Here is a 13535-nt window from a genome sequence, read left to right as displayed (position 1 = left end):
TCCATGCACACAAAGCCATTCAACACATAATCAACTATCTACATATATAGAGCACATCAATCAAGCAAATAGTGATGGAAAAGAAAATAAAGATATACAGAATTGACGAATTGACGAAGAGAGGAGAGGAGCGGGCGGGAAGAACAACAGGCGAGCACTAAACAAAGTCAACATAACCTCAATTTGCTTATAGCGGCATAAAGTTGGCAAGCAAAATACAATATAATGCACACAAACACATCGGGCGGTGTGGAGCTAAGGGGACATATATACGAGTATACTCGTAGTAGAGACAACTATAAAGTCAGCAGAAACAAAGCAAAAGCAAGAAAAACTAATCAAGCTGAAGAACAACAAGAACTAAAATGGCCAGAAAGTGGTTGCGGATGTGGGGAGAAGGGCGACAAAAACTTGGCCATAATAAATAGAAAAATAGAAAATTATGATGGAAAATTATGACTTAAGTTTGCGCTGCGTCAAGCCAATGGCATGAGTGTTGAGTAAGGGACGGGGCGGGACGGGGGAACGACGCTAACGTGAACGAAAGTCATTTGTAAAGCTAGCCAGTCAGCAGAAAAACAACAAAATTGTTGGGGCAGTCAATAAAATGGCGGCCCAGTTGTGGTCATTGGCTAGCATGGGGGCCCCGTCGCATATTAATAATGTGTATAATATTTAACATTTATTTTTTTTTATTATTTATTTTTTTGTTGTGGTGCGCTCTTCACAAACCTGCAGCTGCTGAAAGCCAAGGCAATAAAAATGACACGCAAAGTGTTAATTTTTCATCCGGAAAGGCGGATCGGGCAGACAGTTTCTCAGACAGCTCGTGTATTCGCTTATAGGTATGGTTGGAGAAAGCAGAGCTGGAAAATGGTGGAACATTTTAGAAAATACTTCTTTTTATGAACACAAAGTTCTGCTATTATTTCTATACTTAACTCTCATACCTGCATAGAAAACATGCTGATTAAATGTAGCTTTGCTCGAAAGGAAAAGCAAATTTCCATAGACGCAGAATCAAGTTCGGGTATTTACATTTTCCTTTGTGAAGAAATTAATTTAAAATCTTTAATAGGCCCTAACATTTTTTAAAAAAGCGTTGTATTATGCATTCGTTGTATCTCTTTATGTAATCTGACAGATTGTGTATTGAATTTGGCTGTCAACTAAGAAGATCTCGTTTGGAAGCTTATTATAAACTGAGAATATCACTTCGATGATCTTCTTTAATATGCATTTTGTTATTGATTTTATTTACTATTAGTATTTATTGTTATTGAAAATTCTATGTGCAAATGATTCGTTGCTGATTGTGATCACATTTTATTCTATTTATGTATGTGTGTATTTTTAAAAGGGTATATTAGTTTTTTATTTACTCTTGCTTTCACTTAATAGTATTTCTAGAAATAGAATCTTCGGTCTTTGGTATTAAATTGGTTAGGCACATAATAAATAAAAAAGCTTGAGAAACCAAAAAAATTAATAAAATAAATCATAAAGCTATACAACACTATTGAACAATAAGCCCTTACCACTTCTTAGCTTTTAATTATATATTCATCTTTTATTATTTAAATATTTTAATTTTATTTGACTTGTTTTTGGTTTTTTGTTGCTCATCTCTATTTTTTTTTTTTTTTGTGAGCTCTAAAAATGTCTCCGGCCTAGTAGACGGACTCTTTAATAGATATAATTGTTATTTTGATGGGCTTTTTTACTCTTTCATTTCATTTATTTCAAGTTCTCTATTGTTTTTCTTTTTTACATCGACAGCTTTGTCTGTTGGTGAAATGAATAAAATAAATAAATTAAAAAATTTATAAATATAAAGAGAAAAACTAGTTGTTTAGCAGTTTTGTATTCTTCCCAATTACCCGCTTAGTTTATTTAATAACTGACCAAGTCTTTAATGTCGACATGCAGGCCATAAAGCAATTTCGAGCCGGACATCAATACCCAATGGTTAGTCGCTTCTCCACATGATATGCCAGTGATTTTGCTTAACAAACTGGCCGCCAGTTAGCCAGTGATTAGATAACTCTGAGCTGTATTTGTGAAGCAGACAAAATCTAAGGCAGCTTAAAGCTGAGGCGTGCTCTCAAGCTCAGCCATTTCGCCTGTCCAGACTAAGGCCCCAATGCAATGCCTCTTCAGTAGCTGCTCCATTCATTGTTGCTTGTGCGCAACTTTTCTTATACTTTATTCTACTTTTTGTGTTTTCCTTTAGGTACGACGAGTACATGCCATGAAATAAGATAGAGCTGTGGAAGAGCACCGACAAAAACAGAGTGAAGCTGAAAAAATGCCAATGCAGGCAGCCCAAACCAACTCATGGGATTCTGCATCAGAGCTGGCGTGAAAGCTTGAATTTCCCGCTAAAATTGTTTGATCGAATCGATTTAAAGTTTTCTTTGACGATAACTATCGAATATTTTGGATTAAGTTTTGCTTAATATATGAATTCATTTATTGAATACAACGATTTTTTCTAATTAGCAAATAGAGAGATAATAGAGATAATTGTTTCGATTAAAGATAATACCTGTTAACTTGGTTTCTAAACTCTACGGTTATAATTAAAAAATCGCATGGCAGCTTAAAAGAAATGGTGTACAAGATTTTCGCTGTTGAATTTAAAGAAAACGGATAACAATTTAAGAGAAATTTTTAGCTGCTTTTTTGTGCATCACTAGTCCGGCTCTGTTGGCTGCCATTTTGTTACCTGTGCCGGGCTTCGTTACGGCCCGGACCGTTTGTTGCATGTCCTGCGGCGGCCGAACTTGTTTGAAATTTGACGTGTGTGTAGTTTGCTGCGCAGCCAGATGGTTGAGGGGGCTTGGCAGACGGCAATCCAAGGATCTAGTCAGCCATGTCGTGCTGGGGCTGAACGACTGCTTTGCTGCACTTATTTTTGCAAATTTATATGCAAGTGCTGGCCGTAGCAGCAAAAATGTTCGTTTCAATTTCGCTTTTTGCCTCCGACATTCAATATGAGCTGCAGCCTGGGAGCTTGTCGTTCTTTGTCCTCCTCTGCTGCTGCTGCTCCGAGAACACCCGTTAGCTGCCCTTAACAAATTGATGAATGTCTCGGCGTCCTCGTTCGGGTCTGTGCTTGGGCTTGAGCTTCGTCCTGGGCTTGGGCTTGTGCTCGGGCCATTGTGGTCCTGGCAAACTTTAGTAAGATGAATGTTTGCTCAGGCAAATGACAGACTGTGAGTGTGCCTTCCATCTTGATTTTTGAGCGCATAATGACAGCGCAGGGCCTGGCATGTAATTGCTGAATAGGATGAACCCTTAAAGCTGCCCACGAAATGCGCAGCTTGTCTAAACTGAAAGAGCCGAAAAAAAATGGCGTCAAAGGCAACCGGATAAGCGTTACCAGTTACCGGCATTTTCAACTGCTTCGCCTACCTCCCTAAACACATCTATGCATCTCCGCATCTCTGCCATCCTCCCGACCGAGCACCACCACCCAACCACTCTAAAGTCTTGCTCTGTGTTTGCAATTTTACAAATGGATTTGTTGTAATTTCTTCTGCTTTTTGTGGCGAAACTTTGTGCGCACAGAGCACCTGATGCTCGTTCTCGTTCTTGCTCTCGTCCATATCCTTCCATATCCCCAACCATCGCCATACAAACAAAACAGCACAGCAAATAGAAAGGAGTAGAGGCAAACAAAATATGAACAAAACACAAAATGGCGAGCAGCACAACTTTTACACTTTTCACATTTTCACATATGAAAATATTTTTTTGCAAGTTTTTAGTACCAAGAGCCAAGTTGCGGTGTATTCCGAGATCGTTGCTGTGGCGAGGGATGTTTAGAAGAGGGAGGGGAGGGGGCGCAAAACATTTATGGGATTTGTGTTTGCCAGACATGTTTGCATTTTGTATATGCGATATGTTTGAAAATCCTGTTCTGCCATTTTGCATGCCTTTCCCATCGTGAGCCCGGCACGAATGGCCCGCCAAGCAAAGGATTTCCATATGAGCATTTTTGTTGTTGATATTTGCCAAGGTAAGCAGCATAGTAAGGACGAGTGGAAATCCACACATACACTCGTACACACGTATGTACTAGCTTTAAAAGTTCGGTTTTTAAGGTTGGCCAGAAGTATGGAGAAAGTGAAGTTGGATAACTGACTATAATGTATGTATACATTTTCCATGTAGTTGGCTCTATTCATTAATTTCTACATGAGGAATAGCTTGAAGTGTCCAAGGGTCAGCATGAGAGTTTAAGGCCTTAGGAAAAACCTTAGGGTTGAAAGCCCAATACATTTGCATTTGTACGAACATTAAAGTCTAAATGGTAGCCTGCTTAATATTGGACTGATTATTTTTTATAGCTACCACAGCTCGTACTAAATTATGAAGAAAGCACTGATTAACACATAATTAAAATATTAATAACTACAAAATGAATAAAATCGACAGATATTATTAAACAATTCGCGCTGCCAGCTCTTGCCAGACTTTTAAAACTTAAACTTTAGAATTATAAGCGCCCTAAAATCATGCAATATTTTGGTCATTACTGAGAGATGGGGAATGGAATGTTAATGAGCCTCTATTAAGGCCTAAGTAAGTTATAAGTAATAATATAATAAAATAATAATAGAAGCATAAATAAATAACAAGAGAAAATGCAAGCTCAACAGTGAAAATCCGACCTAGAAGCAAATAGAATAATGAAGCAGAAGGGCAATCTTGCTCCTGCAATTTGTGGTTCCCCCAGTAATAGAGTGAAATTTTTTCGCTAATCAGTTTTCAACCGCCTCAAATGAAATTGGTAAAGAAGAATATATTAATAATTAATATGTTATGTAGCTTTGAAAATGTAGAAAATATTGACAGCATTGTGGGAGGCCTTTTAAAAACTTGTGGAAAAGTGTTTTATTTTAGTTTTATTTTTATAACAATTTTTAAAGAATATACCGTTTTTAGTAACTTATATAGAATGCCTTTGAAGCATGGCTGGGCTTTTTTTTTTGTTGTACCCTTTCGTATGCCTGAAATAGTTAAAGTTCATGCTGCACTGAATATGAAACATTATGGCCGGTTCCCATGGCCTCCCCCTTCACATCTTGTTAGGGAACTTTAACCGCAGCCTAAAACAATAACTGCAGCTGCTGTTGCTGTTGCTGTTGCCACGCACAACTTTTGCCCTCACCTCGCAACAGATGCAGATGCAGATGCTGCCTCCATGCCCCCCATCCCATTCCTTTCGGTCCCTTACTGTAGCCCGGCTCCATTTTGGCGCTCCACATACCTGGCTAGCTGGTCGTGTAGTTACATTTCGAGCTAGCAATGGCAGTGGCAGTGGCACACACGTTAGTTTGGGGAATTGCAAATAAATATTTCAACTGCAGTTGCAGATTATTTTAGTGCTTCCCGTAACAATGAGCAGAATTCTGGAAATGTTGGCAAGCAAAAAAAAAAAAAAAAGGAAAAACACACGAAAGGATAAAAGCAGAAGCAACATTCAGAAAAACAAAGCAAACTGCTGACGACGACGACAATGACGATGAATTGGTAGAGCAGTCGAGCGGTAGAGCTGGAGACCCAGGAATAGGAATAGGAGGGGCAAGACTAGAGCAACTCAGCTTAGATTTCTCCGGGGAACTATGATAAAGTGCACACACTGGCCATAGCCATGACAACGGCAGAGGGAACGGCATAATGAAGACAAATAGACGAGACTGGAGCTCCATATTTGTAGCCGCTCTGGCAACTCGCATAATTTCAATTTATTTATGTTCGATTTCCAATTGTTACACGTCGCTTACTTATGCACATTGAAGTTCTTGACATAGATGCCGGCGGCGGCTTCCTGGATACGCCTCCGCTGTTTGTCCTTTGGAAGCAGAAAGATTAGTGGCTTGGAGTTTAGGAAACGCGTCGGCACCAATTCGTCCTCGCGCGCATCTTCTGAAAAACTGTCCATGGAATCGGACTTCTCATAGCGATTGCCCAGACCCTGAAACAAATCCTTAAAGGCATTGAAACCTTGACCTTCTGAGCTGGCGGACCGAGCTGCTGGCATTGCCAAACTGGAGCTGTTAACTGGCCAATAAATATCTTGCATGTTGGTGGGATTGACAATAACGACGGATCCGGGGTTTAAGTTGGATAGAAAATCAAAGCCGCCAAAATTGTACGGAGGACTCTGACTGGGCCAGTTGGGGTTGATAGGCGGTTGTTGCGTCCGATTGTTCCACCACTGGCTCTGCCAAAAGTTCGTGTTGCTCTGCGGCTGATCCTGCTGGAACCAAGGACGTGACCAGATATTATTCACATTAGTTGGCGGCCAGCTGGGATTGGTGTTCTGCGGCGGATTTTGTTGCAGCCACGGCCGTAGCCACATATTGCTGAAAGCTGAAGCTAAACAAATTTCCAAGTTACTCAACTGTGGAATCTTTATAGACTCGCCAACTTACGAAAATTAAAGACTGGTTGCGCAGCCGCCAACGCAAGACCCGCAAGGAGCAGCAAAAGCGTTGAGTTTGTCATTTTGCCAGATGCTGCGAATAGCAAGACTCCAAGCCGATGCCAGCATTTATATAGAATCGCATGCACATTGGAATATGAAGCTCTGTCCCCGTCAATTTCACAGCTGATCTATTTCATTGCATATATTCTTTTTATTGTATCGCCTCGTAAATCAAGCGAAAAGTGTTAAATTTTCGCTTGGCTCTTGCCAAGTGTCTGGCTGGCTGTTTATTGCAATCGTAAAAATCCAATTCTTTTGGTCTTGGCCGCGTTCTCTATCTCTTTCTCAATCTCTCTCGCTCTCTCTCTCTCTAACTATCTCGACATCTATTTCTTTGACCGAGTTGATGTTTATGTTTGGATTTGCCTCTTTCATGATCGATTTAGTATTAAGTAGCGGAGCCTCAGTATTTACCGACAACTTCAATTCCTGCCTTAGGCGCTAATGTGTTTAGTCATTGATTTTTATAGTCGTCGTCCGATGCTCGCCAGATATTTATGGCAGAGATCTGTTCCAGCTGGACCGAATTGTTGGCCTGGCACTGAGTACGTTGGCCCCACTTTTTGCTGTGCATTGAACTTGTCGTTTCAAATAGTCGTTGGTTCCACATTAGAAAGGTAGTTGGCGCATGTGACCCAATTAATTTTTAGAGATATGCTATCGAAATTATTGTGCAAAGAGAGCTTAGCAACAGCACTATTAGAAAACTTAGGTTATCTATTATCCGATCTGCCTGAATACTGGAATAAACAGAGCATGTTCCAAAAAGTTTTGTGGTTAAAAAATTGAGAAGAATCTGCTATAAAGAATACATGGTACTTCAAAATGATTAAAACTAATAGACTATATAGAACATTCGTTGAACAAATATGTACTGGTGGTTGTTAAAAAAGTTAAATATACATCCAAAATATACAAATTGTATGTATTATTGGGTCAAAAATGAATTTGCAATTATTTCTATAAGCTCTTAGGAATTAAACTCAAAAGTTCAGTGCTTTACATGTGAAAGGATAAGCGTAGGTTTACAATACGAATTATTTATTACAAACATGTTCAAGTTGCCAAACCCTGGCATTCTTTATTTTCAAGCCTAGAACTAAGCAAATATGAGAAGCAAATAAAAGAAATATCTAACTTCAAGTAAATGTCGGAACACAAATAATATCAAACAATATCCGCTGTCATAAGTAAAAGCGAAAGTCCTATATCCTGTGCAATCAGAAACCAAAGACAACAATAAATCCTAGATACACACACACACACACACACACATAGACACACGAGGTAAATATTATTTAAAAAACCAAAACACGTAGGCAACACAAAGTACAAATCGCACTCAATCAAAATCACCTCAAGACCACATCGCCGCCAGCAGAGTGAAAGCTTAAAAGATGAAATGAAGAAGCAAGCATCCAGGCTTAGATGCCTGACAGCGGGATGGAGACGTGGACGTGTGGACAAGGGAACGTGGCAACTGCCAGCAGCCATAAGTAAAAATAAATAAGACGATTGAGCGAAAAAAAAAACGTTGCAAGCAGCAACAGGAAGGCAGCAACAGCAACATCGCAAAAAAGTGCCGAGCAAGTTCAACAGAAAACTGTCATGTACGAGGATTTAACAGATTTAAATTCTATTTGGCAAGAGCCTCAAGTGGAAATGGGGGCATGGCTAAATGGCAGAGGTGCCAGTAATTCGTGATTTGACCATGAATTTGTGAAAATTCAATTCAATAAATTCAACTCTGTTCCATTAACAATTTTGGAAGAATAGAATATAAATTAATAAGTCAATTTTGATTTATAATTACAACGTTTGTGATTGTTGTTTTCCCCTTTTTTGTGAATTTAAATTATTTTATTCAAAAATTCAAACACGATAATATTTTAACTAAACAGTTATCATAGCCATTCATCAAAAACTAATCATCAGTCGGCAATCATCAGTTTTCTTAACTGTTTTCTTTCTATTTTCATAAATTTTTCCACATTTAAGGTTTTGCCATTCCACCAAACACATTTCGGTTTCTTCACATTATTTGAGAACGCGTTTTTAGCAATTTTACAGTCATTTTACAGGCATTGAAAATGAAAAGAGCACATATTTGAAAATTATGTTTTAAATTTGGAACAAAACATGATATAAATTAGTTGATATTGAATTATGGAAACTGATTTTAAATCTAACGAACCAAACCATGAGACATAAACAGCAAAATGAAGCAAGAAAATGATTTTAATTTTTAGCAATCTAATCGAAAAATCCTTCAGAATTTTGTTGTTTGAAATAAATATAATTTCGTTACTACTCTTTACACTTACTACAAGTATTTCGGCTTCCCTGGAAAGCCAAAGGGTTTATTATTATGAAAGCAGAAAAGTGTATGCAAATTTTTAAGCACTTCATCGCTCGTGAAATCAGAAAATGCTTTTACACTCAGATAGTGAGGAAGCTGTAGATCATATAGTTTGTACAGTGAAGGATTTACAGCTTCGTTGTAGGAGAAGACAACTTCTCAGCTCGTTTAAAAAATAATTACACTTTTTGATGTTTCCGATTACTGTCAAACTGTCAATACGAGAATGAGAACACGCCAGAAGAATTATTCAAGCTAGAATTATAATGCAGGGTTAATGTTCGTGACCGCACAAAAAATTAGTTTAGTCACGAGACATTTCTAGCAAAGCGGCATTGAGCGTTGTGGCAGCTTCAGGTGGCCCGCACATTGCACGGCTGGCCAACTGTCGTTTTGTATTGACCAAAGGCTTTGACAGCACCCTCGTGCATTGGTGCCAGTGCCAGTGCCAGTTGCCTAATCAGAGTCTTCGGGCTGGTTAGACGACAGTGAAAGCAAACGGCAATCGTCCACACATGTCCAGCCACTTAGCCTACATTAAGGTGTTCAGCTCGATTCCACTGTGTGCGTGTGTGTGGGTGTGCGTGTGTATGTATTGCGTCGAGTATGTGTGCAAATATTTATCGATTGGCATGACAATCCAATTCGTTACGCTTAAAACTACGGGCGCTGTGTGCACAGATGAGGAGAAAACCGGCCAAGAAATTTCACCCACGTGCCCCAGAAAAATGCTTCTCTCTTCTTGCTCTCTTTTGGGACCATTTGGTAAATGAAAAATCGACACATGCATGGTCCTTATAGGATATTTGCTGATGAAATGTAAGTGTGTGTGCGTGTGTTTGTGATTTTTCGTATTTGGCATATTTTGCATGTGTGTTGAAATTTGTACGCAAATTGGCAGTTAAGACAGTCGACCTGAACTCTGTCCTCTCTATTCTAAAACCGAGTGCATTGTTTACACCATTTTCAAGTGCATTTGCGGTAGTTTGGACTGGATTTCAATTTGGATTTGGCCAACTTAACACAAAGCAGGATAATTCTACATACGAGTACATACAGAAAGGCATATTCGGGCTGCCTATTATGTTTTTAAGCACTATGGGAAGGCTTGGCCTTTCTTTACTCTGCTATTAGGGCGCTTCAAAGTGCCCGAAGCTTCCAGCATAAATCTGAAGTGCCTGATTGGGCTGCCACTATAGTTTCTACCTGGTAAATACTATGCTAGTGGGAGCAACACATTGTTGCATTTTCAACTCTGCTTAAGAGGTGGGGTGGTCTTACATTATCATCGGATATTGTATGGAGATTGCACAAGCCTTGTAAGCCTTCTTTGCCAAATGTTTCAAACATTTTTCATTAATTCAATTCAATGGAATTTCTAGGAATTGAGGAAGCTGCACCTTTTGAGCTCCCCTCAACGAAAATATCCAAAAATTATAGTTCGTTTGGCTGGCATTGCCCAAACGGTTCGTTAATATGCATTTATTTACTTTCGATTTCCAATCTCTACACTGTTGCTTATTTATGCAAATTGAAGTTCTTCAAGTAGATGCCTGCAGCGGCCTCCTGGAAGCGCTTGCGTTGCTTATCCTGTGTGAGCAATGCGACCAAATGCTTGGGACTCAGACCACGTGCCGCCTGGCGCTCCAACAGACCCAGCTCGTCCTCGCTGACATCATCGGCAGAGTTGTCCGCATGGTGTGCAGAGTCGATGATAGTGGGTTGAATTATTTGATCGTCGCCAGATTCATCATCGTCGGCATTAGCATGGCTCAGACTCTGTAATAGATCATTAACGGATACAAAACCCGCGCCAAAGCGATTACCAGCAGCTCTTCCGCCAGCAGCAGCTGCGGGGATCGCTTGACTGGAGCTGTTGATGGGGAAGTAAAGGCCCTGCATGTTGTTCGGATTGACGATGACAATAGATGGAGACCCACTATCTGACCCTGTATCAAAGCCAGGATAATTGAAGGGAGGACGTTGATTGGGACGACTTGGAAATGTCGGCCAGAAATATGGGGGTATTTGCTGCTGATTCTGGTTCTGATTCTGATTGGGTGCCTGCAGAAAAATAATCTGAGGTTGCTGCTGCGGGCGGTCGTTGTCCAGGCGGGAGAAGAAACGTGGCAATATACCGATCAGAGCTACGGCGAACAAAATGCTATATTGACTTTATAAAGTTATACAGAATGCTAACTTACGATAATCCCGGGCCAAGCGGCGAGCCTCCGGTCCTGGAGCCGTTGTCTGGGCAGCGGTCAAGGCGAGGCAAGCAGCAGAGAGCAGCAAAATAGTCAAGTTAGACATGTTGGAAGAATCAGTAATTGTGGATGACTGTGCCTCTACCCTCGACCACAGATCACTTATATAGTGAATGAGTGACTGGCAAGCTGACTGACTTTTTTTTATTACACATTTCACTTTAAATTCGCGCCAACACATGCAGATTTAGAAGATTAGACTGTTTTAGTGTGTATATTTTTATTTGGATCGCCTCGTAAATCATGCGAAGAGTATTGAATGCTGTTCTTGCTTCTGCAAAAGCCTCTAACGGTTAAAAGTAGTCGTAAAATGGAATTCTTTTCGTAATGACCGCATTGTTCCGTCTTTCTCCAAATCTCTGGCCGAATTGCTGAACTTGGTCTTAGAAAAATAAGTATAACCACAACATTTATTGCCAGTGCAATGATTTGCTACAAGAATGCGAAAAGTGGTTAAATAATAGTTTTAAATGTTGACCTACGTGTATGAAACAATGTACTCTAGAAACCTTTTGCTCTCCATTAATTTTGTGTTTTTTCACAAATTCTTTTTTTTTAAATTTATTTATTTATATTTTATTTCATGTTGACAAATACAAGCTGTCGACAACATTGGTTTAAAGAAGCCCTATCAGCTAAAAGAGCATAAATAGTCAAATAAAATCTAATCAAATATTAATTAGTACAATTATGGGGCAATTTTAATGGCAAATTGGCTAGCTATGCCCCGATTTACAGCCAATTGTAGTCAGAGTCGATTATTCTACTGTGAAATTAATAAAGAACTCATAAGAAACTTAAATTAATAAATAGCTAATTAATAAAATGAATTAAACAATGAAATAAAATGAAAAATATGATAAAAAAAAAGGGATCTCTGCCCCGTTTCACAGCTGTTCGTTCGTTCAGAGATTCCGAAGATATTATTACAGAATAAAAATCTATTTCCCAGTTATTCTTAACCTTTATATCTCTCTGCTCATATATACTCAACTCTACTCTACTCTATTATATTCTAATACAGATCTGAAGGCACAGGGGCAGTAAGCAAAACCTTTGTAGGGATGGTTTTTATTCTGAAATATTTGAGCTTTTGTAGTCTTTAGTTGTACATTATTTGTCTTACAAACAAATAGCAACTGAAAACCCGTTTACATTTAAGCATATATTAACTTTTTAATTCAAATCCATCTGTTTGTGCTTTTTATTTGGAAGAGAGGGACTCAGAGGGACTTTGCAAGCCTTCTGCCATCAATCAGTTTCCACTGTCGGAATTAAATCTGGCCATACATATAGTATACACATTCTATAAGTGGTATATAGAAGTGCAGCCCATTATCACTTACAATTCGAAATTTGAGCTCAATTCCTGCTGCTGCTTGACATTTGCTTGCTGCTATTGAAGGCAGCTCGCAGGCATTTCCTGTGCGTGCGTAAGTTTGTGTGTCGCGCTGCCAATTCACTTCCGCCGCTGGACAGCCGTCCAGTGCTTAGCCGCTTGGTCCAGAGCCCAGAGCACTCAGCTGCCACTCAGCACAAATTTTCGGCAGCATGCCTTTCCGGTTTGCCAGCGCAGCAGCGCAAAGGACAAGTCCGCCTTCCACTGCCTTCCACCACCCACCGCCTACCGCCCACGCTAGTTCAATAAGGATTTCCGTTTCAATTCGTGCGCTGCGCCTTTGTTGCTGCCTCATCCTTGGCCACGGCACGGACGGCTTCTCAGGCTGAGCCTGTTGTCCGTTTTCATTTATCGAATTTTTCACTTTCATGACCTTTAGGCCATTTCTTTTACTTTGGCTCAGTCGCAACTTTTTACACTTTTAGCAACAATTTCCAAAAGATTTTTCTCGCTCGGCCATTTTATTTATTTATTTGTGCTGATTTCATGCGTTTGCTTCTTGACTTTGTTCGCCACTTCTGCCATTCCTTCCTTCTCTCTCTTCGTGCTTGATTTGCTTTCCAATTTTCAATGTGTCACTTTATGAGCACGACCATTAATCAAAAAAGCAGCCAAAATACCAAAAAAAAAAAACAACAACACAACACTGAACAAGAAAAAAAGCGAAAACGAAAAGCAGCTAGAAATTATTGCTTAAATAAGCGTGTTGGTGGCGACGGCGGTAGCGTGTGAAATGAAGCGACCACAAAAATGGCCTGAGTTGGCAATTTAAAAAGTTCCATTTTTGTTTTTCCGTTTCGGGGCAAAGTATTTCACGTTTTTCCCGCATCTTTTGTTATTGATTTTTCATGCGTCATTTGGCGGCGTTTGCATGCAAAATTGCGAGTCCGACCTCCAAAGGCCCCCGACGCATCTCCCACTCAACGACGCTTCCACTCGTTTGCCGCTTTGTTTATGTGTCGCAAGGGAGGGCTGAGTCTTTGCCACATAATTTATAGATTTCAACGCAATGTG

General features: G+C 39.7%; 2 protein-coding genes across 2 annotated transcripts; both read right to left on the bottom strand.

The window, feature by feature from the left end:
- Positions 1 to 5791: 5791 nt before the first annotated feature.
- LOC115626557 lies at positions 5792 to 6373 on the bottom strand. The gene has a single exon (XM_030521936.1). It carries the CDS (start codon positions 6371 to 6373, stop codon positions 5792 to 5794), a length of 582 nt encoding a protein of 193 aa, XP_030377796.1.
- A 4003-nt stretch (positions 6374 to 10376) lies between these two features.
- LOC115626556 lies at positions 10377 to 11168 on the bottom strand. The gene is made up of 2 exons (XM_030521935.1): positions 11063 to 11168; positions 10377 to 11005 (listed from the first exon to the last, which is right to left on the bottom strand). Exons 1-2 carry the CDS (start codon positions 11166 to 11168, stop codon positions 10377 to 10379), a joined length of 735 nt encoding a protein of 244 aa, XP_030377795.1.
- Positions 11169 to 13535: the final 2367 nt, after the last annotated feature.

Source organism: Scaptodrosophila lebanonensis, unplaced genomic scaffold (assembly GCF_003285725.1).
Source record: "Scaptodrosophila lebanonensis strain 11010-0011.00,11010-0021.00 unplaced genomic scaffold, SlebRS2 tig00000085-arrow-pilon, whole genome shotgun sequence".
In the NCBI taxonomy this organism is placed as follows: Eukaryota; Metazoa; Arthropoda; class Insecta; order Diptera; family Drosophilidae; genus Scaptodrosophila; species Scaptodrosophila lebanonensis.
The sequence above is the reverse complement of the archived record's forward strand: the minus strand, read 5'-3'. Positions and strand labels throughout refer to the sequence as shown.

Bases quoted from the DNA above. Each gene is read 5' to 3' on its own strand.
- LOC115626557 (XM_030521936.1), bottom strand. From the start codon at position 6,373: ATGTGGCTACGGCCGTGGCTGCAACAAAATCCGCCGCAGAACACCAAT.
- LOC115626556 (XM_030521935.1), bottom strand. From the start codon at position 11,168: ATGTCTAACTTGACTATTTTGCTGCTCTCTGCTGCTTGCCTCGCCTTG. The intron at 11,006-11,062 runs GTAAGTTAGCAT...TGTTCGCCGTAG, and splicing joins CCGCTTGGCCCGGGATTATC to CTCTGATCGGTATATTGCCA.